The sequence below is a fragment of the Anopheles cruzii genome, chromosome 2 (assembly GCF_943734635.1).
Source record: "Anopheles cruzii chromosome 2, idAnoCruzAS_RS32_06, whole genome shotgun sequence".
In the NCBI taxonomy this organism is placed as follows: Eukaryota; Metazoa; Arthropoda; class Insecta; order Diptera; family Culicidae; genus Anopheles; species Anopheles cruzii.
Window position 1 is genome coordinate 3,846,898 of NC_069144.1, and position 22,340 is coordinate 3,869,237.

Genomic DNA, 22,340 nt, shown 5'->3' on the forward strand with positions numbered 1-22,340 from the left:
CTACTACCACTACTACGCTGGTAAGTGAAACTTTGTTGCCATTTCCCGTGTACCTTTTAATGAAAGCGTTCCATTGTTCCCACCAGCCACCACCTGAGAGAGTGAAATGGCCATCAGCCACCCGAAAAGCCCAATTTCCAATATATTATATGTTCGTTGTATTTATGCCCTTCCGGTTTATCGTTGGGGGGTCCACAATTGCTTTGTTCTTCGACAGGGGCACAGTGACCCCAGGAATGGCGCACCAAATCTACGGTTTGCGTGATTTTGGTTTTACGCCGAACTTGAAGCCGTGCGGTGGTGATTCACGCCGGAATCGCGTGCCCAAGAATGAGTCATTCCGGTCACCAATGCCGCCTCCCGAGAACACGTGTCCGGTTTAGAGCGATTTAATTAAAATACAAAACCATTTTTTTTTGTGTTTTCTTGCTACAAACTGTGTGGCATACCGCTCCGGACGTGGTGTTTGGTATCAAAAAAGTATTCTCCCATCCGCTTGGTGATTAAACACGAAAAAACGATCCATCGTTATCCACACGTCCACGTGATCCTGAGGTCCTGAAACGAACACCCGCACGAGTGAACTCCGAAAAACGCCCTTTTCCGTTTCGCCTTTTTCCCAAGGACTTTCGGTGCCGAAAAGAACACACTACCTTCAGAGTCTGCAGCGAAATTACCCGGTCTTGTGTAACCGTAACCATTTTCTACATTATGCTAATTTAAAAAGCAAAAAAAAAACAGCCTTGCGATGTGCCGGGCCCGGCACAGAGGGAACATTCCTTGAAGTGTGCCCTGCCTCTGCTCCTGCTCTATAGACACTCTCGTCCTGCGGGGCGTTCGTTCTTCCTGTCCCGCTGCGCTGCGCCACACGCAGAGCGTAGGAAAATTCCTTCCCCTGTACCGGAGTCCCGGTCGGTTCCCGGCATCACAAAAAAGGATCTTCGCTCACGTGTTGTGTGCTGCCTGGCTGCGCTGTGTCCATGCGCTTTCTTTGCGCGCGCCCTCACCAGCAGGTGCCGTCGTCCCTCGTGCATTTCGGGTTTGCATTATTCAAACGTCTTTCATTCGTGTCCACGATGAGCCCTATCAGTTCATCGAGAGATTGCCTAAATCATGAGGAGAAAGAGAGCGAGAGAGAGAGGGGGAGAGTGTAAGAGAAGAGAGTCACTTTTAATGCCTTTTTTCTGTCTTAACAGGAGTCGTGTGCGGTTGATGACTTTTAAAAGTGAACCTCCTTCTTTCCAGCTGAGTCCAGTCGGGGTCGATTCTGCAGCGCGTGTATCGCGGATAACGTTCATCTCTCTGACTACATCGCCAAAGGGTATCGATGGCAACAACGGTGCACTGGGAATGCATATCATCTGGTGGTGGTGCTGGCTTTTAACAGAGTTGGCTGTGGGCGCTTACGTACGAGCCCAAACCTGTTTTCTGTGGCGCCCGCTGCTCTGGCCGCGACCGGGAGAAAGTCTGGTGGCGGCAACACCCTGACTGGCCTGACTTTTATTGGAATGTGTAAATTTATTTGCTTCCACTACTACGACCCGTGTGCATTCTCCGTTTTTTCCCGATCCCGAATGTCGGTCTCCGTGATCGGTGTGATTTATGCGCTCTCCGATTGGAATTCGCCCACCGAGAGGAAGCACCGATGTCTTGCTGCCATCCAAAGGCATCGTATTACACTTCCTTCCAAGATCTCTCTCTCTCTCCCGTTGGCCAGTTGTTGTACTCCATTGAGACTTAATAACGGGATAGAAGTCATCAAAGGGGGAGTGTAAACCGAGCGCGATTGTGTCTGGCTCTGGCTGGCATTCGGAAGCGATTTTTCACTGGTGCATCCGATTAGGAATGCAATTTCTTAAATGGAGTAGCACAAAAAAGGGGCGCGCGTGCGCTCCGTTTTTTTTTGCTGGCCTTCCTTCCGCACTCGGTGCCTTTCACAGTTAAATGTTGCGAGTAGGGAGATTGTAGAATAAAGTGCCATCGACATTCACCTCTCTATTTTATAACACGACCACCAAGATTATGCCATTTTGTAAAGTCAGCCATACTCGGTGGAGTTCGGTGGCCGTTGTTATGATTGGCGGATGAAAAGAAATCGACTGCCAGCGCATTATTATGCCGCTCAAACCGGACAACAAATTAGATTCGTTAACGACGAGAACACACCGAGGAGATGCTAGGCGTAGAAAAGTGGTGGTTTTCCTACAACCGTCCACGAAGACGAAGACGACGCGGACAACGGCTTTGTGTTGCAACACAAATGCAATTAAGGAGCGCGAGCGGGCCTCCGAGTCCATTAGAAAAGACACCGCGCACTCTCGAAAGCGCGGCGAGAACCGCGCGCGTAGGAAAGAGTGTGGGCCCGTGGCTTTACGACTCTTTTCTTGGTCGCGAGTTTGAGAATTCAGAAGACGCCGTGACGCGTTGTATAGGGTGCGTTTGAAGGGAACCAGAGGGCCAAGACGCACGGTTGATCTAATAATGAGCGCGTCAGCAAGAGCGAGACAAACCCAAAGAAGGGAGTGAACAAGCATTACGCAGCAATACGCGCGCGGGGATGTAAATTATGTTGTGTCCCGGCCCTTGGTGTGTTGGTGCCGATTGGTAAAGTCAATCCGTACACCGAACGTGGCCACGGCCTTCCGCGGGTTGTGCAGGTGTTTGCGTGTGCCGCGACTGGGGTTAAGGAGGGTTTTCGGGTGTGCATATCTGATGATGATGATACTGAAAAGTGCGCCTGGCACACCACCGGTGGAAGGATGCATTGCGTGTCGTGGTGTGCGTAGGGTGAAAGAAACAACAAAAGCCAAACGCAACACACGGGGAGGTTGTTTGGAGAGAGAAATGGAAAAGAAAGATTGGCTGGTTGGGGCGTAAGAAAATTGGTGTGCGCGACGGACCAAGAACCGAGAAAATCGGATAGCGTTCGGACATCAACGAAGAATCAGTTTCAGGTTGTTACGTGCATTGTTTCGAAACCATTTTCATGTTTTCTAACACTTTTTTTGACATTATCTGTGTGGTTTATCAATTCATGTGGCATTCTCTTTGGGAGAATTACAACACAGATCTGTGAATGATAAAACGGCAAAACATAATGACATCAAATGCATAATTATCTTCCCATTTGTTGTTGGCCCCTGAGACAATGTAGAACACTTTTCGTCCATCCACTGCACCACGTTATCATCATCACCAGCAGCGGTCGGCAGCTGCATGCGAAAATATGTAATAATTTGTTTGAAGAGCGCACTCCACTGAAGCGAAGAGCAACGCAAAATAAAGAAAACAGCAATTATGCGCTCCGTTCGCATTTTCTTGTGCCGGCTGTGTGCCTTCACTCGGTGTGTTCCTTCACTTCATTCTGCAATGCGCCGCATGCTGCAATTGAAGTCTCACCCAGCGGAACAACGCGTTGCAGCGCCTTCTATGCTCGAATTTATGCTTCTTCTTGGTGCGTTCTGAAATATCAAATTTTTTGACATTTCACCATTTGGTACACGCTGCCTTTTTGGCCATCCCGAGTAACCCGGAGCACAACCGGCAACATATCGTCGTTTCGTGTCGCGTCGTGTCGCGTCGTGTGCCGGGAGGACGAAAACTGACAGTTCGCGTAAATGTTCGCCAAGTGAGCGGTAAAGAGAGCGAGAGTGCATCGAGAGCTATAAACCCCGACCCAAGAGAAGGAGTAAGAGAACGTTGTGTGAGCGTGGCCATCGTGAACGAATTTCGTGTGTTTTCACGCATTCACCACGGCGCGCGGTTCTGTGTGTGCGGATTTTTCGGTACGGAGAATTTATTTTCATTTAAAAAAATCGCTGCGATAGCCGCGCCGCACACACATAGACACACGGCCATAAAGGAAAGAGCGACATGCTATTTTAGTGGAAAATACTCGGAAAACCTCTAGTGCCCAAAGGATTGATGTGTCGGCGAGGTCTCCGTTTTTCTCAAATCGGGCCCCAATTCGAGGTGCGAGAGGCCAAACTAGGACGTGGCGTTGACTTTATATGTGCAATATGCTGTGAAACCCCCGGTCTTCACGCTTTGGTAGTGCTACACATTTCCGGATCGAAAAGGAGTAGCGCCCCAATCGCAGCAATCCTTTTCTGAGTAACATGCGCGTAGTTTTTCGTAGAAAAGTCATAAAAAAAGAAGAAAATTTTCCCTTTTTCTCATGCAAAATTGTGTTTGTTTTGCAGAAAATTTCGTTGGAAAATGGAATGCGACGTGTCTCCGGCGGCCCCACCGGTGCAGACAAACCGTATGACGACGAAACAATCGCAGCCATCGCCAACGGTCGTCGTAGCCAAAGCCGCCGCACACCACCACCACAGTGGGAGCAACAATGGAAATAGCGCCAGTGGCACGACGTCCTCCACCACCACCACCAGCATCAGCAGCAGTACGGCGGCGGAAACCAGCACCTCTGTGGCGGAGATGGCAGCGACGTCATCGTCGACGCCGTCCGATGATGATCCCGCATCCTGCACTTCCGCCCTGGCCCTGTCCATGGTTACACCGCCCTCGATGGTGGTCGGTTGTGAATCAATCGTACGACGAAGTATCCACAGCAATATTAGTATGGTTAATAACAACAAGAGTTTCGGTGGCATCATCGAGGAGGACCACCGGACGGCGCGAGCGGGAAGATCGATGCATCCGGAACCGGTGACCGGAACGGTGATTGAAATTAGTGATCAGAGCACGGCGGACGATATCAGTTATCCGGAGCAGCTACTATCGTGCACCTCGGAGACGAGCTGCGTGCTGCTATCGGATGACTGCGATTCGTCGCTTCCCGCGGGAAAGGAAGACGATCCGCTAACCATTACTATCAGTGATTCGCTCGAGAGGCTCCCTTCGCTGCCGTGCAGTACTCCCAGTTTTGGGGCCTCTCAGCAGCAGCAACTACAACCACGAACTGCTGCGGGGTCAGTGGCGGCCGCCGCCGCCCCCGTTACGGTCACTGCTGCTGTCAGCACTCCGAAGCACAACCATCATCTTCGGCGAAACGTTCCTAGGATAGCAAACAGCAGCGGCGGCACCGGCGGAACACGACAGCAAGGCCTTCGGCAGCGTCGTGGGTCGGCCGCCGGATCGTCGGATGCGTTGGACAAGCGCCACCGTCAGGGTGCGGAGGGTGCGGTGACGATGCGCGAAGTGCTGGCTTCGATTCCGGGCTTCAGCATAAAACCGCGCCGGCGGACGAACAAGAAGCTGTCGACGGCGGCGCAGCTCGAGCAAACGCGCGAAGGTTGCGTGGATCTGGAGACGCCCGATTCGATCCTGGTGCACTGCAATCTGCGGGCCCTGCTGAACCGGGAAACGTTCCAACTGCTGCCGCCGCTGTATCAGTACAAGCTGGTGCAGCTACTGCCACCTGTGGATCGGCCCTCCGCACTGGATGCGTCCGAGTGCGAGCGGAACGGAATTCGGTTAAATCCGTCCAGCTTGAACAACGAGTTCTTTGCGCGTGCCTCGCAGGAATGGCGCGACCGGTTGTCGGAGGGTGAGTTTACGCCCGAGGCGCAGCTCAAGCTCCGGGCGGAAGCGGATCGCGAACGGAGCAAGGTGGACCCGTGGAAGCTGAAGCACTTTGAGCCGATGTGGGGCGATCGAAAGTATGCCGGCGGAGCATTCATTGGGGCGGCCGGTACGATGGCCAATCCGGCACCTCCGTCACCGGTACCACCGCCGGCACTACTACCATCCGCATCGGTAACCAAGGCATCCTCCGGATCCCTATCCCCCGTGTTACCGATGTCCGTGGTCGGTACGGTGATGGTGGCCTCTCCTCCTGCACCGTCGTCAGTGGCTGCTGTACCGAGAATGGTGCAGCCATTGCAGAAGCAACCCGTCTCTAGTACTGCCTTAACTGCCGGAGGACGTGTCATCGGAACGGAGAGTACCGTCGTACCGGCTCGAACTCTCACGAAGCCATCCGTAGTCAGCAGCACGACGACAACGGTTGTGACGAAACCACCTCCCAAACCGAGCATTGTGGCCGCTTCGTCTAGCGGTGCGTTTGTACTTCCCCCCAGGACAACGATATCGGTCGCTAATAGTGGAGTGACCAGCGCGTTCCAACGGGCAGCAGGAACTGCCTCACTTGGAGGTAGTGTGTCAGTTGTACCCATCAGCATCGTTGCGGCCAGTAGCACCAGTAGCTACTCCGCCACCAGCATTGCTAGACCAGCGCTCAAAACAACGATTAAGCTGCGACCGACGACTGCGATCGCTACGAGTACGACGGCGAATGCTCTCGGTGGACACAAACCATTTGGCCATCCGGTCCGCGACCAGAGCGTCACACTGAACCCGATCGTAGCTACCATTTCGGCGCGAACTGTGCCGGCGGCGGCGGCGAGTTCGAAACGACTGCTACCGACCACAGTCATGGGCGGCCACACCATCACCGGTAGCTCCGGTTCCGGTCATTTTCCCGCCGGAGGAATGATTGCAAGTATTAGGAGTGCTAGCGGGTCGCAACCGATGTCTCCGAAGCGGCTTCGTACGGTAGGCGCCGTCACGAGGTCCGCTCTGGCAGGGACAGGGCACCAGCACCAGCAGCAGCAGCATCATCCACATCACCACCACCATCAACTGGTGCAGCATCATCCGCTGAGTAACGCTGCCCTGTCGATAACGACGACACTGGGTGCCCCAAGTCCGGCTGCCGTCCCTTCCCGGCCGTCGCCGATCGTCGTGAAGATGGTTGAAACGGGCCCGAATAGTTTTCCCATGGCGGGCGCTGTTAGTAGCTTGAAACGCACACACAGTAACCACCGTTCGGTGACCCCGGACACGCTGGGCAGTAACTGTAAGATATCGAAGCGAAGAACCGAAGACGCTACTACGGGCAGTCCGCGGCGGTTGCTGACGATAGTGACCACCACGGTTCCGGGCACGGGTGGCAGCAGTAGCAGCATCGTGTATAGAAGCAGTAGCAGTAGCATCAATAATCGCCTTATCACCACCAACAACGCCGTACTTTCCACGTCCGTTTCCTCCACCGATAGTAGCAGCAACAGCAACAGCAACAGCGACAGCAGTACCAATAATGGCGGCAATAGCAATAGTAGTAGAATAAATCTTAGCAGTAGTAGCACCATTAGCAGCAGCGAGAGCAAATTAACCACCAACAACACCACGGCCGCCGTCGCCGCGGAATGTGATACTTTGACGATTCGCACGACCAGTGGGTCTGCGCTATTGGCCGACAGGCGACGACGTGCGGCAGCCCTCGGGGAAGCAGTAGCAAGGCAGCAGCACGGCGTAAAGAGTATGGCGGCGATGCAGTCGTCACGAAGGCGGGTGCGTCGACAGGAGCAGGACACCGCCGTCGGCGGTGGTAGTAGAACCAATAGCAATAGAAGTAACGCAGTGCTTGGCGCAGCAACGATCATCCTGGACGATGATGCCGGCGATCATTCGGCGACGCTCGTCGACGACGAGACGATACTCAACGGGGGGAGCGACTCGCAGGATGAGCGATCCTCGTCCTCGACGACGCTCGTGCCCTCGTCCGACATCATACTCGAGGAAGCGATCGACTGTGGCGATGTCGTCGATTGTGGTACGGGTAGTGGCGACGATCAGCAGCAGCAACAGTGGTGTGGCAAGCGCGGAGAGGAAAGGGTGGCCACCCCTCGGGGGCGAGTTTTACCGGCCACGGCTGGTTCGCTGATCGTGAAGTACGAAGATGTTAATCACCAGCAACAACAACCACCACAGTCGCAGCAGCAGCAACAGCAGCAGCAACCGCGCATGTTTGCGATGGCCATGGGCGGCGCCGGCAGTGGAAAGATGGCCAGTGCCAACAACGGTCGGCAGGCGGTGGTGTTACCACCGGCTTCGATTGTCGGTGGCAGCGATACGCAGATGATCTACGATCACAACTCGGGCCAGATGTTCAGCATCGTTTGTGTGCCGTCGGCATCGCGCTCATCGACTTCCACTACCTCGAATGCAGCAGCGGCCGCCGCCCTGGGTCTCCGATCGCTACCAGCTTCACTAACGGTTACAGCTTTACCACAGCAGCAGCAGCAGCAGCAACAGCAACAGCAGTTACTGTCGATTTCAAATGATAGCAGCAACAGCAGTAGCGTATCGACCACTGCAATGATGGCCGCGAGTGACAATCATCTCGAAGCTGGCGCTGGCACGGGAGGCAACACTGGTGGCAACCCACAGCACCCCATAAGTACGTTCGAGAACGTACTACAAGGCGGTAGTGAGGTTGGCAACGATCTGGTGATCGTACACCATCAACCGCGCGCCGCTGCTGATGATGACGGCGATGAAGGTGCTACGGTGAAGGACAATGATACCGAGGATGTGCAGGAAGCTGATGAACAGCAGGATGATGAGGTGCTGCCGGAAGAGGAAGATGAGGACGACGAGGACGAAGACGATGACGATGACGATGATGACGACGGTGGAGTACACACGACGACGGCTACAAACACTGCGGACGAGGAGGAGGAAGAAGAGGAAGAGAACGAGATGGAGGAAGGCGTGGAGGAAGAGGAGTGTTCCGCCGAAGGAGTGTTCGGCCAGGACGGAAGCACAGTTCGTCATGTGATACACCACCACCACCACCATCACCACCCGGGTAGTGATGGGATCTACAATGGGGTGATCAATCATCATAACCCTCCCAGCCGACATCGAGCGCACCACCGCCATACTCATCTCAACAACCACCCGGTGGTCAACATGAACCTAACCGCATTCCACCACGATCACGTGCACCTTCATCAGCAACATCAGCAGCAACAATCGCGGACCATTGCACCGATCAAACTGTGCTCCGGCCAGGACGGGTCAATGATGTTGATGGTCCCATCGACGACGACGACGGGTAGTGCTGATGAAGGTGGGCTAGATGAGGACGATAAGGAGCAGGAAGAGGAAGAGGAGGAGGAAGAGGAACCGTCCTCGAATAGCGTGGACGGAGGGAGTAACTACTGTGATAATGCTTCCGCCGCGGATGAAGATCCGGAAGAGGAAGTCGATGACGTTGGGGGTGCTGATGTGCAGCACCACCCGATCCAGCGCGATGCCGAAGATCACATGCTGCTGACAACGCACAGCGGACACACTGTCGAAGGGGGGCTTCATACCCTCGATCAGCAGCAACAGTATGGTGTGGATCAGTTGGAAGATGCCAAATCGTTGAACGATTACAACGGCGTCCACCATCATCAACATCCGAGTGATGGAAGCGCTGGCGGTGCGGTTGTTGAGGAGGACGGATGCGGTGGGACAAGCTTTATGCTCGATCACCAGCAGATGCAGCAACTGCAGCGACAGTATCAACAGCTGAGCCACGGTCAAGGAATTCTGCACCACGAGCAGCAACTACATTCGGCAGTATCCCCGGTGATACAGGGAGCGACCTCTGGAGGATCATCGGCACACATACTGCTGCGCGATGCCAGAATGTCCGATGCGCCCAACTGTGTCGGGGACGTGTTAACCGATGGTCTGGTGGTTAACGGTGAGTGTGGTGAAATGGACCAACAACACGCGGGTCCGGAGGAAAATCACATGCAACACGAAGAGCCGAACGAGGATGAGGAGGACGAGGTGGAAGACGATGAGGACGAACCGGACGAATCGCTGGAATCGGAAGACGGGCACGGCACGACCGGGACGCCGCTGATGCCGCAGCACTATCAACAGCATCAGCTGATGGAAAAGTACATCGACGACGTGGACGGTGGTAGTAGCAGTGCCGGCGGTGGCTACACCGTCCTGGAGACGACCGGCGGGGAGATGATCAGCACAGAAAGTAAGTACTAGAGGTGATGTTGCTTGCCGATCGTCTTCGGCGGTACTTTGTGATGATCCTTCCTGGAGGGGTGTTTGAATCAGTTGTTGATGATCGTCATTAGAAAATCCCGTATGAGGGTCAGCGCGATGTCAGCAGAAGTCATTCGAGACACAATCGTCTGCATATTGTAACTTTCTCTTTCTCTCTCTCTCTATCGGAATACCGTTTGTTGTTGTTCGTTCCATCAATCTTGTGAACCATCCACGCTAATTGCACCCTTTCTTGCACTCCACGATCGCAACGATCAATCACTACACGACATCACGCATACAGTTGTCGAACACAATCACGACCAAGATATGGCGATAATGTTGGAACCGATCGTACATTCTGGACCGGCGGGAGAACGGGAGCCGCCGATTGAAACGGTTGTCGGTGGTGAGGAAACGGTTGGCGGCGACGATGCGGCGGGGTGTATGGTGGCGAATGGCGAGCAGAACTCGGTCAACGGTGGCCGGATCATTGCAGGACATCCATTCCGCGGAGAACGACGATCCTACGGTGGCCAAGCAGCCCTGCTGGATTCCGTTGCCGTTGGTAGTCATGTGATCAATGAAGCGGATGTAGTGTCCGAGTCGGACCATCGCAAGGGCGTTCTGGTGGATGGGGAAGGATCTTTTAACCTGCGCATCCCGCCAACGACAGCAGCAGCAACAAGGCGGACTACCATTTTGGTGGTCGAAGATCAGCAAATGGGGCTTATCGAAACGGCAAGATCGATCAATGGGACACATGCGATGCAGCAGCAGCCGCATCATCACCACCAGCAGCAGCAGCAGCAGCACCGGAAGGCGAAAGCCGTGCTGAAGCAATCGATTGAATGCCGAAACGATGGTGGTGGTGGCACCGTGCGCCACTCCGTCGAGTCGCTGCCACTGCGAATCGTGTCCGAATCGGGTTGCATTGGTTCGCTCGAAACGGGAGGGAATCTCATGTTTACCGACCCGTCGTCTTCCTTTTCCGAACCCGACGGGGTGGTGGACGCAGTCGCCGAAGATGCGCTCGCCTGTGGTGGTAAGTTGTGTGGGGCTGTGCTCTGCTGGAAATGACCGTTTCTCTGCATCCGTTTCTACCCCGTTGTTCCGTTGTGCCTGCCTGCGTACTTTCGTTCTCTAGGGTCTTTTGCTGTATGTCTGTGTCTTGTGGATGCCGATTTCTCTAGGAAGCGATTAGAAAAACTGTGTGGATTGCCGCCGAGAATTTGGTTGCCAATTTAGCATCTCTATTTTCTTTACCAAATACATGCTTTAAGACTTATGCGTTGCGTTACCTCGTTATAGGATGTTCTTGACGCTTTGTTGTTGTGTTTCACCTTTTTGTTTCTTTTATTTTTGCTTTTTGTCAAAACTAGCATGGATATGCTTTTTGCTGGGAAGCGGGTTTTCTGAAATCAATTTTTGTTATTTATAACTGAAAATCTGCGTTGCAATTTGCAAATAAATTAATCAAACGGCGACACTGCCGCCACCATCATCGATGTTAATTATAAGGAACTTTCAATCCTACCTTCAATGACTAAGAAATTGTTGTGCGCCTCCATTTCACAGATTGGCCACAGTTCAAGATGAAGATGATGGATACGACGAAGATGCTCGTGGTCGATCACCATCAGCTGGTCGACGGCAGTAACAGTATTATCCTATCCCCGCTCGGTGCGACGGTGACCCCCGCCATGGCTTCCTCTCCGACGCTCCTGGCCGGAGCTACCCAGCAAGTGCAACATCAGCATCAACAGCAGCTTCACCTAACGCAAACCAACCTTCACCCGCATTTAACGAACGCCGCAGCAACGCAACAGCACCAACACACGATGCAACCATCACCGACGACTATTCCGGTTGCCACGGCAACGATTGTACAGCAAATTGCAACCAATCATCAGCAACAACAGCAACCGGCACAGCTCCACCAAAACACGACCACAGGGATCAGTTTTTTAGCGCACCATCCGCAACAGCAACCGACGACAGTGCAAACCCTGGCAGCGGTGCAGCAACAGTCTCATCCGCAAGGAATGAACATTTTTCAGATCCACACCCAGCCCCAGCAGCAACAGCAGCAGCAGCCGACACAACAACCTCATCATACCGCTCAAGCGATGCTGGGAGGCGTAGTCACGTCCCATCCGGTAGCGCTGAGCGGTGGCGGCACGATCCAGCTAACGTCAGAGGCGAGTCTGAGAATCGTTTTTTTACTTAATCATCCATCCGATGTTCGCTGAAGTACGGATCTGTTAATGTTTTCCCCTTTCACACACACAGATTAAAGACGGCATCCGTAACAATTTGATAAAGACTGAGCCCGGCGTAAGCTATACGACCATCCGGCAAGGCAACCAACAGATAGTGACGCGCATCAAGCTGGAGAGTGACGATGGTGGTCAATTGCAGCAACACTCGGCGCAGCAGCAGCAGACATTTCAGGCTCAGATTCCCAAGGTGAACGTTGTGACGTCGTCCGCCGCACCGCTGATAGCACTCGGGGGAGCTCCCAACCAAAATCAGGATAATTTGACACGCGTGATCGAAAGTGTGGCCGGTAACTACGGGTCGGCGGTTGCACAACAGGTGGTTCAACAGCCTCAGCAGCAGCAGCAGCAGCAACCGCAACCGCAACCGCAGCTCATTCAGCACGTTCAGACGGCCACTGGGCAGCAGATTCGCTTCGAGATGGACCCGACGACGAACCATCACCACGCGTTGCTGCAGCAAGCGACGCAACCTCAGCAAACACAGCCTACCCTGATCACACAGCAACAGCATCAACCAAAGTTCATTATCACCTCGCGACCGATGACCAGCGTGGTAAACGCCGTCACCGGCACGAAGCTTCCGCTGGCCGTGCAGCAGGCGACAGGTCAGCAGTTTATCCATGCGCAAGACCAACCGATACATCAGACACAGCCACAGCCGCAGCAGCAGCAGCAACCATTGTCCAACCAAGCGACGGTAACTACGATCCAAAAACCGATTCAGCTACAAAAGATCATCATGTCGACGGCACAGCAGCAGCGACCGCGACTTCCCCTGCAGCGGGCACAGTTCGCGCTGCAAGCTCAGCATCAACCGCAGACGCAGGCGGCCGCGAAGTTGGCCCAGCCTCAACAAACGGCTCAAGTGATCACACCGACACAGTCGCAGCAACGTTTTCAGCAAAAATTTGTCACCAACCAGCTGATCCGTGGCCAGAACGCGGCTATTCTCATGAACAGCGGTCAGTTCCTGCCGCAGCAGCAACAACAACAGCAGGCACAGCCACCACCGGTGACGGTGGTCGGAGCGAATGTGGTTGTTGGTTCGACACAGCGGAAACGACCGACGGCGGAAGTGCAGAGCGGTGTTGCACCGATGACTAGTAGTACCGCCACCGGAGGAATCGGTGGAATCGTTGGTCAAGTGACAGCGGTGAGCGGCGGTGGTGGGATGAGCAGGCGTGGTGGTGGCCGTACTAGCAGCTCTCGATTACCGCCCGGTGCGGTCAATCTCGAGCGTAGCTACCAGATCTGCCAGGCGGTCATACAGAACAGTCCGAATCGGCACCAGCTGCGGGCACAGCTGAAATCGCCGCAAGCCTTTCTGGCGGCCTCGAACTCCAACTCGAACAGCAGCATCAGCAGCATCGGCAGTACCGGCAGCAACAGCAGCAGCAACAGTAGCACCAGCAGCAGCGGCGTCTCGGCAAGCAGTATTATTGGCAATACCAAAGAGGATACGGGTGCGGCGGCGGTGGGAGGTACCACCAGTGTTGCCGCCGCCACTACGTTCGGTGCGGCCCTGGGAATCGGAGCGAATAAGGTGAGCGATCGTTGAGGTGTTTTACTATTAGGTGAAACTTAATTCTTACTGTAACAAAAAAAAACATTTGCGGATTTCTGCTTCTGCGGCTGAAAAGAAAGGGGTTCTTGTATCGAATCGTCACAGATGATGAAAAGGGGAGTTTTTACATGAATCCTAAACGTAAAACAGCCTGAATACAACCTGGTGAACCAGGTCCATCGCAACCAAAGCGAAATGTTCACTTTGCAACGGTTATGCTGTGCATATGATGGGATATGAAAGGTGTGGTGCACTTTGAGTTTTCAGAACTGTTGTTGATGAGTAACGATTTGGCAGCACAGCTGTTCACTTATTATGAAACGATTGAAAAATGGGTCTCTGAGGGGATCGCGGAATCGAGGAACTACCTGGGAGAAACAAATAGCCGCCGACGGACAATAGTTTCATTAAGATAGTCATACGTTTTGTTGTTGTAGTTAGGTCACGAATGTCGCATAGAAACGGCAGGAATTAAGTCATACACCTAATACGATTCATCCATCCTAATACCAACCATCCAATTGTTTGTTTTACGCGTATTGTAGGTCGCTGGACCACGGTTGCTGAACCCGAAGCGTATTGTAGCGACGACCGGTAACCGTAACCCACCGTCGATCGTCGTGCGCCAGGTGTACACGGGCGGCGGGACGACCGGTGTTCAGTCGAATCCGATCAGTATTATTGCACAGTCCACTCAACAACCGCACTCGGTGCAGCAGCACCCGCAACAGCAAATTCACGCCCTCGGAGAGCAGCTTCAGCAGCACGCACAGATTATCAGCGTAACGGCCGCGCCGACGATCGTGCAAACTGCCAGCAACAATAACGGCGGCAACCCTATTACGGGTGCTGCCGTCTCCGGGGCAGCCGCTTCGAGCGTTGGCAACTTCGGCGGAAAGTACGTGCTGGTGCAGCGAGCGGCACACATCGGTGAAATCGTAACGCCGCGGGCGGCCAGCGCACCACCCACACACAATCAGGTGAGTGAGGAAGACGTACATTGATTGACTCTCGGGTGGTTAACAAAGTCCTGTCCTCAACCGTACGTAGATACACATTCATCACGTGCCTGCACCACCGCAAACGCAGCAGCAGCAGCAAATTCAGCAACAAATCACCACACACCAGCAGCAACAACAGTTGACCCAACAGCAAGTGGTTCAACACCATATACAGCAACAACAACAACAGCAGTTGCATCAGCAACAGCAGGGCCAACAGCTAGCGCCCAGCATGCAGGCGACCATCACCCGCCGAATACCGTCGTCCACCCACGGTGAGTATTACCCGCCGGGGGGTGTACTACGGTGAGCGGTGAGCGCCGGGGGCTGGTGGTGTATGTGTGCATGGCGCGCGTGTGAGTATGTATGTGGTGGTGCGTGATCGAGGCAGAACAGAGGGACGCAACGCCAGGGACGCTCTCCGGCCACGTCGTGTACCGTGTTTCCCGTTGATGCTACCATATCTGGACCGGTGTTCCTTTAATCCCGCACAGTGATTGCCTACGGTCAGGATCCGCTGCCTACCGCCGCTTCCCTTGAACCGATGGCCCCCAGTGGAGGGATTGGCGGCAACGTAGCCAATGGTTCACCGAATGCACTGATCACTGGTGGTGGTACGGCGGGTGGTGCAAATGTTACGCGGGGCAATGTCGTTATCATTGGTGGAACGGCCGCGTCCTATCAGTACAATCATGCCACACTGTTAGATCGTTCCCGGGGAGCAACGAGCAACCCGACCGTGGTTGTATCGAACGGTGGTGCATCTTCTGTAGGCAACAGCAGTGGGCTTCTGCCCCAAACGAACTTGGTCAATCTGGTCTCCCCTTCGACCACCACCACCATCATTTCACCGCAGCGACAACTTCAATCGGGTCAAACGGCGTTAGTGCCCGCTTTCTTGCAACAACATTCCCTGAACCACCAGCTAAACAGCGGTAGCGACGGTACCCACAGTGGCCACAGCATCAATCTCGGTGGAATCAACATCGTGGTCGGCAGTCTTAATGCCGCTGGTGGAACCACTCTTCATTACCAGCAGCTGCAGCCCCAGCAGCAGCAGCAGTCGCAGCCCCAGCAGCAACTGATTATAATGGAAAACGATCTAGGAGGCACTGCGCAGGTTTGTCACGAAAGCGAACCAGGCGGCGGAAGTGGTGAAGACCGCAAAGCTTGTGAGACGGTGCGAGCCGCGGCTCCGTGTACCTCCGGGGACTGCGGTGGTAATGTTGGCAACACCGGAATCGACTGTTCCTGCTCGCTGAATTCCTCGATGGTAGCCTGTCAGCAGTGTGGTGCCTTCTGTCGCGACGACTGCATCACCGGATCGAAGCTGTGCGTATCGTGCGTGATACGATAGAATCGAAAAATGTGTACACTTTTGGACTTATTTCGAGCGCGAAGGAGAATCGCTTCCTGTCGCGCACACTCCACGCGCTCCGTGTGGAAGTTCCTTGTTGTTTATTTATTGTACTTTTTTTTTATTTTTCATCTTTCGAAGGCTTCGACCTTTCTTTGTTTGTGACATTGGACGCTTTATTTCTTACTGAAGTATTTGTCGCTTCCGACGATCAAGGTAGGCGCGAAATAGAAAACTCCAAAGTGTGTACCGGACCGCGGGTGTTCGGTATCGAAGGTAGAGCGCAATCGGGAGTGGATTCAATGAGGCGGTATGAGTTTACATATTTAGTACAGGACAAAGGGAGCGGGTCGAGAATGGTGGTGCTATTTTACTTCTCGCCATTTTCCTTCCCTCGTTCCACTGTTGAAGTGTTCCGCAGCACACAAGCTCGCAATCGTGCGCCACTTGCGAGTTGTTGTGGCGCTTTTTTAACTTACGCGACGGGACGGGAGTGTACGGGCGGGGTGGTAAGACAAGATATGTAGCGTTGATGGGTAAGAGAGACGCTCGCGCTCTTCCATCAGCAGCAGTCCTAATAATCAACATTCCCAGAAGCGATTTCCCCTGTTTTGAGTTCCCAAAGTCGTCTATTGAATCCCGAACCCGAATTAGTGCTTGTGTAATTGTCGACTATTTATTGTTTGTTACGATGCGCGCAGCCCGCAGCAGAACGTATTGATATATTGTTGGAGATTGATGATCGTCAATCGATTTCGATAGGGACCGCTCCCTCCGCTTTTGCGTTCTCATCTGGTTAGTCGTTTTTCGCCGTGTAAAATAGTAGGAAAATTGTGTTTCCAAATGTAAATTATTCATTAACAGCTGTAAATTTTCATAATTCATCATTAGAGGAAGAAGGAGATAGAGAAGGAGTTAGAAAGAGTGCGTGTGTGAGCAGAATCAAGGAGATTCGTGAGGGAAATAATGCGTTGGTTGGAAGATGTGGGAGAGAGAGCGAATATAAGACAAGTAAACGAAATAAGATGGTTACAGACACAGTGTGCGAATAGACTAAAGTATTTAAAGTATGAAAGTTAAGAATGGGGTACTGGGATTGCCGAACGTTGCAAGAAAGCATCGGAAGCCAGATCAAAACGTTGAAGTAAAAGCAAGCAAATCACACACTGTAAGATGTAAGTGTGATAAAACTATGCGCAAACATCGCAAATCCAATAACAGCAACTCTCTCACATAGTGCACACAGACAAAAAGCAATGGAATATGGAATGAAATGGAATGGAACTGTAAGAATGAAATGGATAATAAATATGGCAAATGAAAATACAAACGCCGCGAACTGAAGTTGAAACGTAGCAAAACCCGTGACACAGGAGAAACGGCGAGCGAGAGACAGAAACCAAGGAGCATTCGTCAAGATATGTGTTAACAAAGAACTTTGAAGGCTCATAACAGTGTGTTCAAGGCAAGACAGATGATGTTATTTGTTAAGGTCACCGTGAGTGAGACATTTTTTCGAGGCACACTGCGTTTGTGACATGTTTTTCCTTTTCCGTGTTTCAATCGTCAAATCGTTTCAAAGGATGTTTCAATCGTCTCATTTCGTTCGTCAAAAATCTTCAGACCTTCGGGGGAATTATTTTATTGAAAGAATTTTAAATTGAAGTGCTTGTGAATGTGCACGGCTCCAATAGCAACGGTTTCTTTCTATCGAACTATCTATTGCTATTCTTGCTCTTGTATGATTACTATTATTTTTATCATTATTTTAAGTTTAGACTGTGTTTGTATATAAAAAAAGTGTATGTAAATGCTCGGAGAGGAAAGAACAAATATGAAGGAAAATCTGTCGGGGACGATCTACGATCTACGATCCACGGTTCGCCCTGCAGCGGTATGTAAATCAAGCCGATTAACGTTTTCTGTTGAAAGTAAGGCGAAAGAAACATACAATTTGCTAGATTTAGTTTTTTTTTATTCACAAGAAAGGTTTATTGGATAACACAGTCATCGTTTTTGCGCCAGCAGAGTTTCGCGTACGGTGGCAACGATCGTTTCGACTTCGGCCATCGCCCCGAGCCCCGTATCACCGCACATGAGTGTTTTCGCGATGCAAGAAACCTCCCGGTGACCCCACGATTTAAGTGTTTCAATCTGTGACGCCGTGATCGGATGTTCCCACATACGGGTGTTCATGGCCGGGCAGAAGAGTAACGGTTTTTGTGGGTCCCAGGCGCGCGTTGTGCAGAGCAACAGATTATCACACAATCCGCCGGCCATCTTCGCGAGACTATTGGCGTCCAGCGGAGCAATGACGAGCAAATCGGCCCACTTGCCGAGTTCGATATGAAGCACCGGATCACCACGCCGTTGCCAGGCACTCCATTCGTCGTGATCCGTGTGTAGTAGGACCGTTTCGGGTAGCTCGCTACGGGAGAAAAAGTGTTGCGCGTGTTCCGTGACCACAATCTGTACATCGACGTCGACCTCACTCAATTGGTAAAGCTTTTCCACCAACACCGGTAGCTTGATCGTGGCCACACTACCCGTACAGCCGATCAAGACATTTTTCTTCTCCTTCATTCTTTAGTTCTCTCTGCGCTAAGCAAACGGGGTGGTCCAAAAACTACACACACTTTTACGAATTGTCGGTGCTTGTCTTCGGTGTAGCGTCGCTGTAGCCAAGTTTGGCAAAATCTTCCCGTGTCATCAGTTCGTTGTCCATGCGGCACTGTAAATATGCCTTCGACTCCTGGCGGCAGGCAGAATTATCGTCCCCGTTTTCGCGCAAACAGCGCATGTAGAACAGCATCAGCTTACGGCACTGGCCACCGTGATCGAGCGGAAAGCTGCCCTTCTCCGGTGCGGTGGGTATGAACTTTTTCTGCCCGAATGTCATAGAAGTCATGACGGAGCGAGTTCTGAAAACGAGATAAACCGGCAGAAAAGAGATTATTATTCAGAAAAACAGTGCAGTGAAGAGTAAGGCCGCGACTGATGCTGGTCACCCTGTGCTTGCTTTGTTTTGGGTTATTTTTTAGAAAAACATCAACAATGTTTTTCGAACCATCTCTCGCCAATCTCATTGAAATTTGAGAAATTGTCGTGAATTTATCGTACAAATTGCTATCGCCTTTCGGATTTCAATGTTTCCGTGAATTGAACTAAACAATCACTCACATAGTTCTGTTTGGCGATCAGAGTTACGTAAAGACAACCTCCATAATTGTTTAAGACGAGACGAACGAACTAAAACAGCCTTTCTAGATGTTGGTTAATTATCGCATCTACAAACGAAACTATGTTAAAATGACGAAAGAAGTATGATAATGCAGACTTTCTTTATCAACCGGCACGCACGACTTCCAAGCACAGCTAACTCGATTCTCGTGAGGGATATTTTGCTCCGGTCCGGTTTGACAGCTGAAGCTGAAATATCCCCTTCGCTGGTCCCGAATTCCGCCGCAGAACCGAGCTGTCAAATTCTCGTTCTCGCAAAGGCAGCAACAACGAACGACGCGGCTTCAACAACGAACGACGAATTTCTAGTGTTTTTGGCGAGCGAGAGAGCGAGAGTTGGTGCGGTTTTCGGTCTTTTTGGTTTTTTCATTTGCGTACATTCGGCTTTTTTGACGCTTTTTCGTAGTGTCTCCTGTTTTTGTTTGGGCTTTCACCGCGATTGTTTTGCGTACGGGTTCCGCGCTCGATCCCGCGGAACGGTGTCCGAAACCACGGTCTACGGAGCGAGCAGTGGTGTCCATTTACAGTTCCGGCCTGTCGGTGTAGCTTCCGGTTTTTATTGCGTTGCTGGATTTCATTTTTGGTTGGGGCCCGCTACGTTGCCCGGACAACCCCCCGACGGTTGTTGATCGTGGCGTGCATCGGAACAGAGGTGACGTTCGGTGTTCCGGTGGCACCTTTTGTTTACATCGGCGGCCGTCGCGAGGTGACCCGAGAGGTGGTGTTGCGGCGTTAAATCGTGTGAAAATTCCGTTTTCCGAGTTGCTGGATGAGCCGCTTGCTACTGTTAGTGATCCCGTGGACCCGTGCCGTTGTTTTCGTTCCGCGATCGCTAGCCGTCCGCACAGTGCCGTGCGGATGGTCAACGGTACGTGCCTATTTGGTCAAGTGAAAACAGCAAACAAAACACTCCCTGCTTGGCTGGCGACCTGGCCTCAATACGATCCGAGTCAATCTGAGTGATCGCAACCACCTGTAGGGCGACGATCGATCGTCTACTACGAGAGAGCTTAGCCGTCAGAACTGAAAGTGGTAAGTAACGCTGCTGGGTTGGGCAGGTTTTAAAGTGGAATAAAGCGAACCAACCCTTCTTAGTACGCCGAAGCGATCGTCTCATAGATCTTTGTTTCAATCTTGCTATGCACATCAGCTCGTCTCTATCGCAATTCTACCGATCGTCGCCGATGACTCATTCTGAGAACGGTTCGACGACTCAGATAATGATCAGTTCGTTGGCATCTCGTTGTGTCATTATGGTACAAAATTGACAGCATTTTACACAATTTGGTGCCAGCTGGCCCAAACGGCTAGAAAATCAATAGCGTGGTTGGTGACGGGTTACGGGTGGCTGACAGGGGACGCCCCGCTTTCCCCGTTTTCCGGTGTGGGCCTCCGTAGGCGACGGCCAGCAATGTAATTTATTCTTCTTGCACTCTCAGCGCTGCTGCTGTGTACCGTATTGATGATGGCCGCCCCGGACGGCCGCCAAACCTACATGAACGGGGTGGATGCGTGAAAAAGCACCAGAAGCCAACTACGCGAATCACACCGAAGTACCGCTGCACGACGAATCGCTGGCAGAAATGATGGGTTCTTTTCTGGTTCGTTCCTCGTTCGCTCTCTGCTTTTACTTTGTTTGTCCGGCACTTCTCGCTGGCGAGAATCGAACAAGCGAAGGTGGCAAATGTTCGTAATTAGTTCTCGGGTTTGTTAGTTTGAACGTTCGTTAGAGGAAAGTAAATCAAAAAGCAAACATCATCTAACGGCCATGGCCGTACTTCAAGATGCACATATGGTTTAATAAGTTATTCCACACACTAGCCCAATGGGAGAAATATGTGCAAATTCAGATGTCGTTCCGCTACCTAATAGCTCTGTAGTCTAAATCTGTTTTACGGAGTTCTGTTCTGTTCATCTACCTAACTTGGCCTCGGTTACCGATACACTACGCTGATGAAGCCCAAACTGTCCATCTTTCTAAGAAAAAGAAGTATTTTCGAGGAAAGAGGATTAATTAGTTAATTAATAGAGAGGATCTCGTTAATAAACTCTTCAAAAAATGCGTTTAATTGGTAACTTTTCCTTCAACACACTCCTCAAGATGGCCGTTGAAGTTGTGATTCATTTTTCGTGCCACTATTTGCTTTTCAATGCCACCCTCCAAAATGGGTGGGTATTCATATTCCGTCGTCATCTGTTTGCTTCATTCCGCAACTAATTTTTGTGTCGTCGCTTCACGCCGCGGCGGCGACGTCTGCTTTGCGCTTATCGGCCAACGAGCAGGCGGCGCTGGTCGTGCCCACCCGTCTCCGTACCATAAAACTCCATTGCCACACATCTGCATTTCGTCTGCAATCGAGGTACCGCGAACGAATGTAAAATACTGTGGCGTACGGTCTGTGAAAGTGTTTATGTCCCGTTTTCGTTTTGCTTTTCCATTTTTTTTACTGCCGTTTCTAAACGCACCCGAGCACCCCCTTGCGGGGCGATTCGTTAGTTTGTTGCGAAACAAATGTGTCACAGTGTCTGATAGTTTGGACAGCTTTTTTACACTTCATCACTGTACGGAACGTACCGTATCTAGACGTTTTCCGGCGAAGACTCCGCTGGTCGTCGCAGTGAAGGTTGCAGTTTTATTTATTTATTTATTTATTTGATAGTTGAGGCTTTATGTTTGCAAAACACCCGAAAAGAGTTGCCTAAACGGGGGATATAATTCGGGGGTCAGATAACGGCGAAACCGCTGATGGATGAACTGTTCTTATCTTGCCATCAAAGAATTTTTGTTTGACATCAAGTGACAGTAGCCAAACTTTTCTCAGTTTTCGGATCATTTTTTATATGGCAACTCTCTACTTACTCTACTCTACTTACTTTATTGCTTTGCTTATCTCTCTTCTTAAAACGAAGTAGCCCACCTAGAAATGCTAACTCGCCTTGCCATTCAAAGCTCTAGCACCCGGCAAGTCTTTGGCAACAAAGTAAACCATGGTCAAATGATTATCATTAAAGTGTTGAGTGGCTCGTGGTTCGTCGAAAGTATATTGGTTATGTTTAACGCCACATTAACACCGCATTTCTCTACT

The 22,340-nt window shown here is 51.8% G+C and overlaps 3 protein-coding genes across 3 annotated transcripts; 1 reads left to right on the top strand and 2 right to left on the bottom strand.

Moving 5' to 3' along the window:
* Positions 1 to 4,218: 4,218 nt before the first annotated feature.
* On the top strand, positions 4,219 to 16,014 carry LOC128275031 (uncharacterized). The gene is made up of 8 exons (XM_053013407.1): positions 4,219 to 7,707; positions 7,750 to 9,799; positions 10,115 to 10,426; positions 11,389 to 12,011; positions 12,103 to 13,635; positions 14,202 to 14,636; positions 14,707 to 14,932; positions 15,152 to 16,014. The coding sequence occupies exons 1-8, from the start codon at positions 4,219 to 4,221 to the stop codon at positions 16,012 to 16,014; spliced, it is 9,531 nt and encodes a 3,176-aa protein (XP_052869367.1).
* Positions 16,015 to 18,021: 2,007 nt separating this feature from the next.
* Positions 18,022 to 18,597, bottom strand: LOC128275062 (phosphopantothenoylcysteine decarboxylase). The gene has a single exon (XM_053013443.1). It carries the CDS (start codon positions 18,595 to 18,597, stop codon positions 18,022 to 18,024), a length of 576 nt encoding a protein of 191 aa, XP_052869403.1.
* Positions 18,598 to 18,652: 55 nt separating this feature from the next.
* LOC128277785 (cytochrome c oxidase assembly protein COX19) lies at positions 18,653 to 19,381 on the bottom strand. Its single transcript, XM_053016311.1, has 2 exons — positions 19,195 to 19,381; positions 18,653 to 18,935 (listed from the first exon to the last, which is right to left on the bottom strand). Exon 2 carries the CDS (start codon positions 18,920 to 18,922, stop codon positions 18,653 to 18,655), a length of 270 nt encoding a protein of 89 aa, XP_052872271.1. The 5' UTR covers positions 18,923 to 18,935; positions 19,195 to 19,381.
* Positions 19,382 to 22,340: the final 2,959 nt, after the last annotated feature.

Excerpts from the sequence above, each read along its gene's own strand:
- LOC128275062 (XM_053013443.1), bottom strand. The coding sequence starts at position 18,597 with ATGAAGGAGAAGAAAAATGTCTTGATCGGCTGTACGGGTAGTGTGGCC.
- LOC128275031 (XM_053013407.1), top strand. The coding sequence starts at position 4,219 with ATGGAATGCGACGTGTCTCCGGCGGCCCCACCGGTGCAGACAAACCGT. Across the intron at positions 7,708-7,749 it reads TGATCGTGAAGTACGAAGAT|CAACAGCAGCAGCAACCGCG; the intron begins GTTAATCACCAG and ends TCGCAGCAGCAG. Across the intron at positions 10,427-11,388 it reads AGTGTCCGAGTCGGACCATC|ATTGGCCACAGTTCAAGATG; the intron begins GCAAGGGCGTTC and ends TCCATTTCACAG.
- LOC128277785 (XM_053016311.1), bottom strand. The coding sequence starts at position 18,922 with ATGACTTCTATGACATTCGGGCAGAAAAAGTTCATACCCACCGCACCG.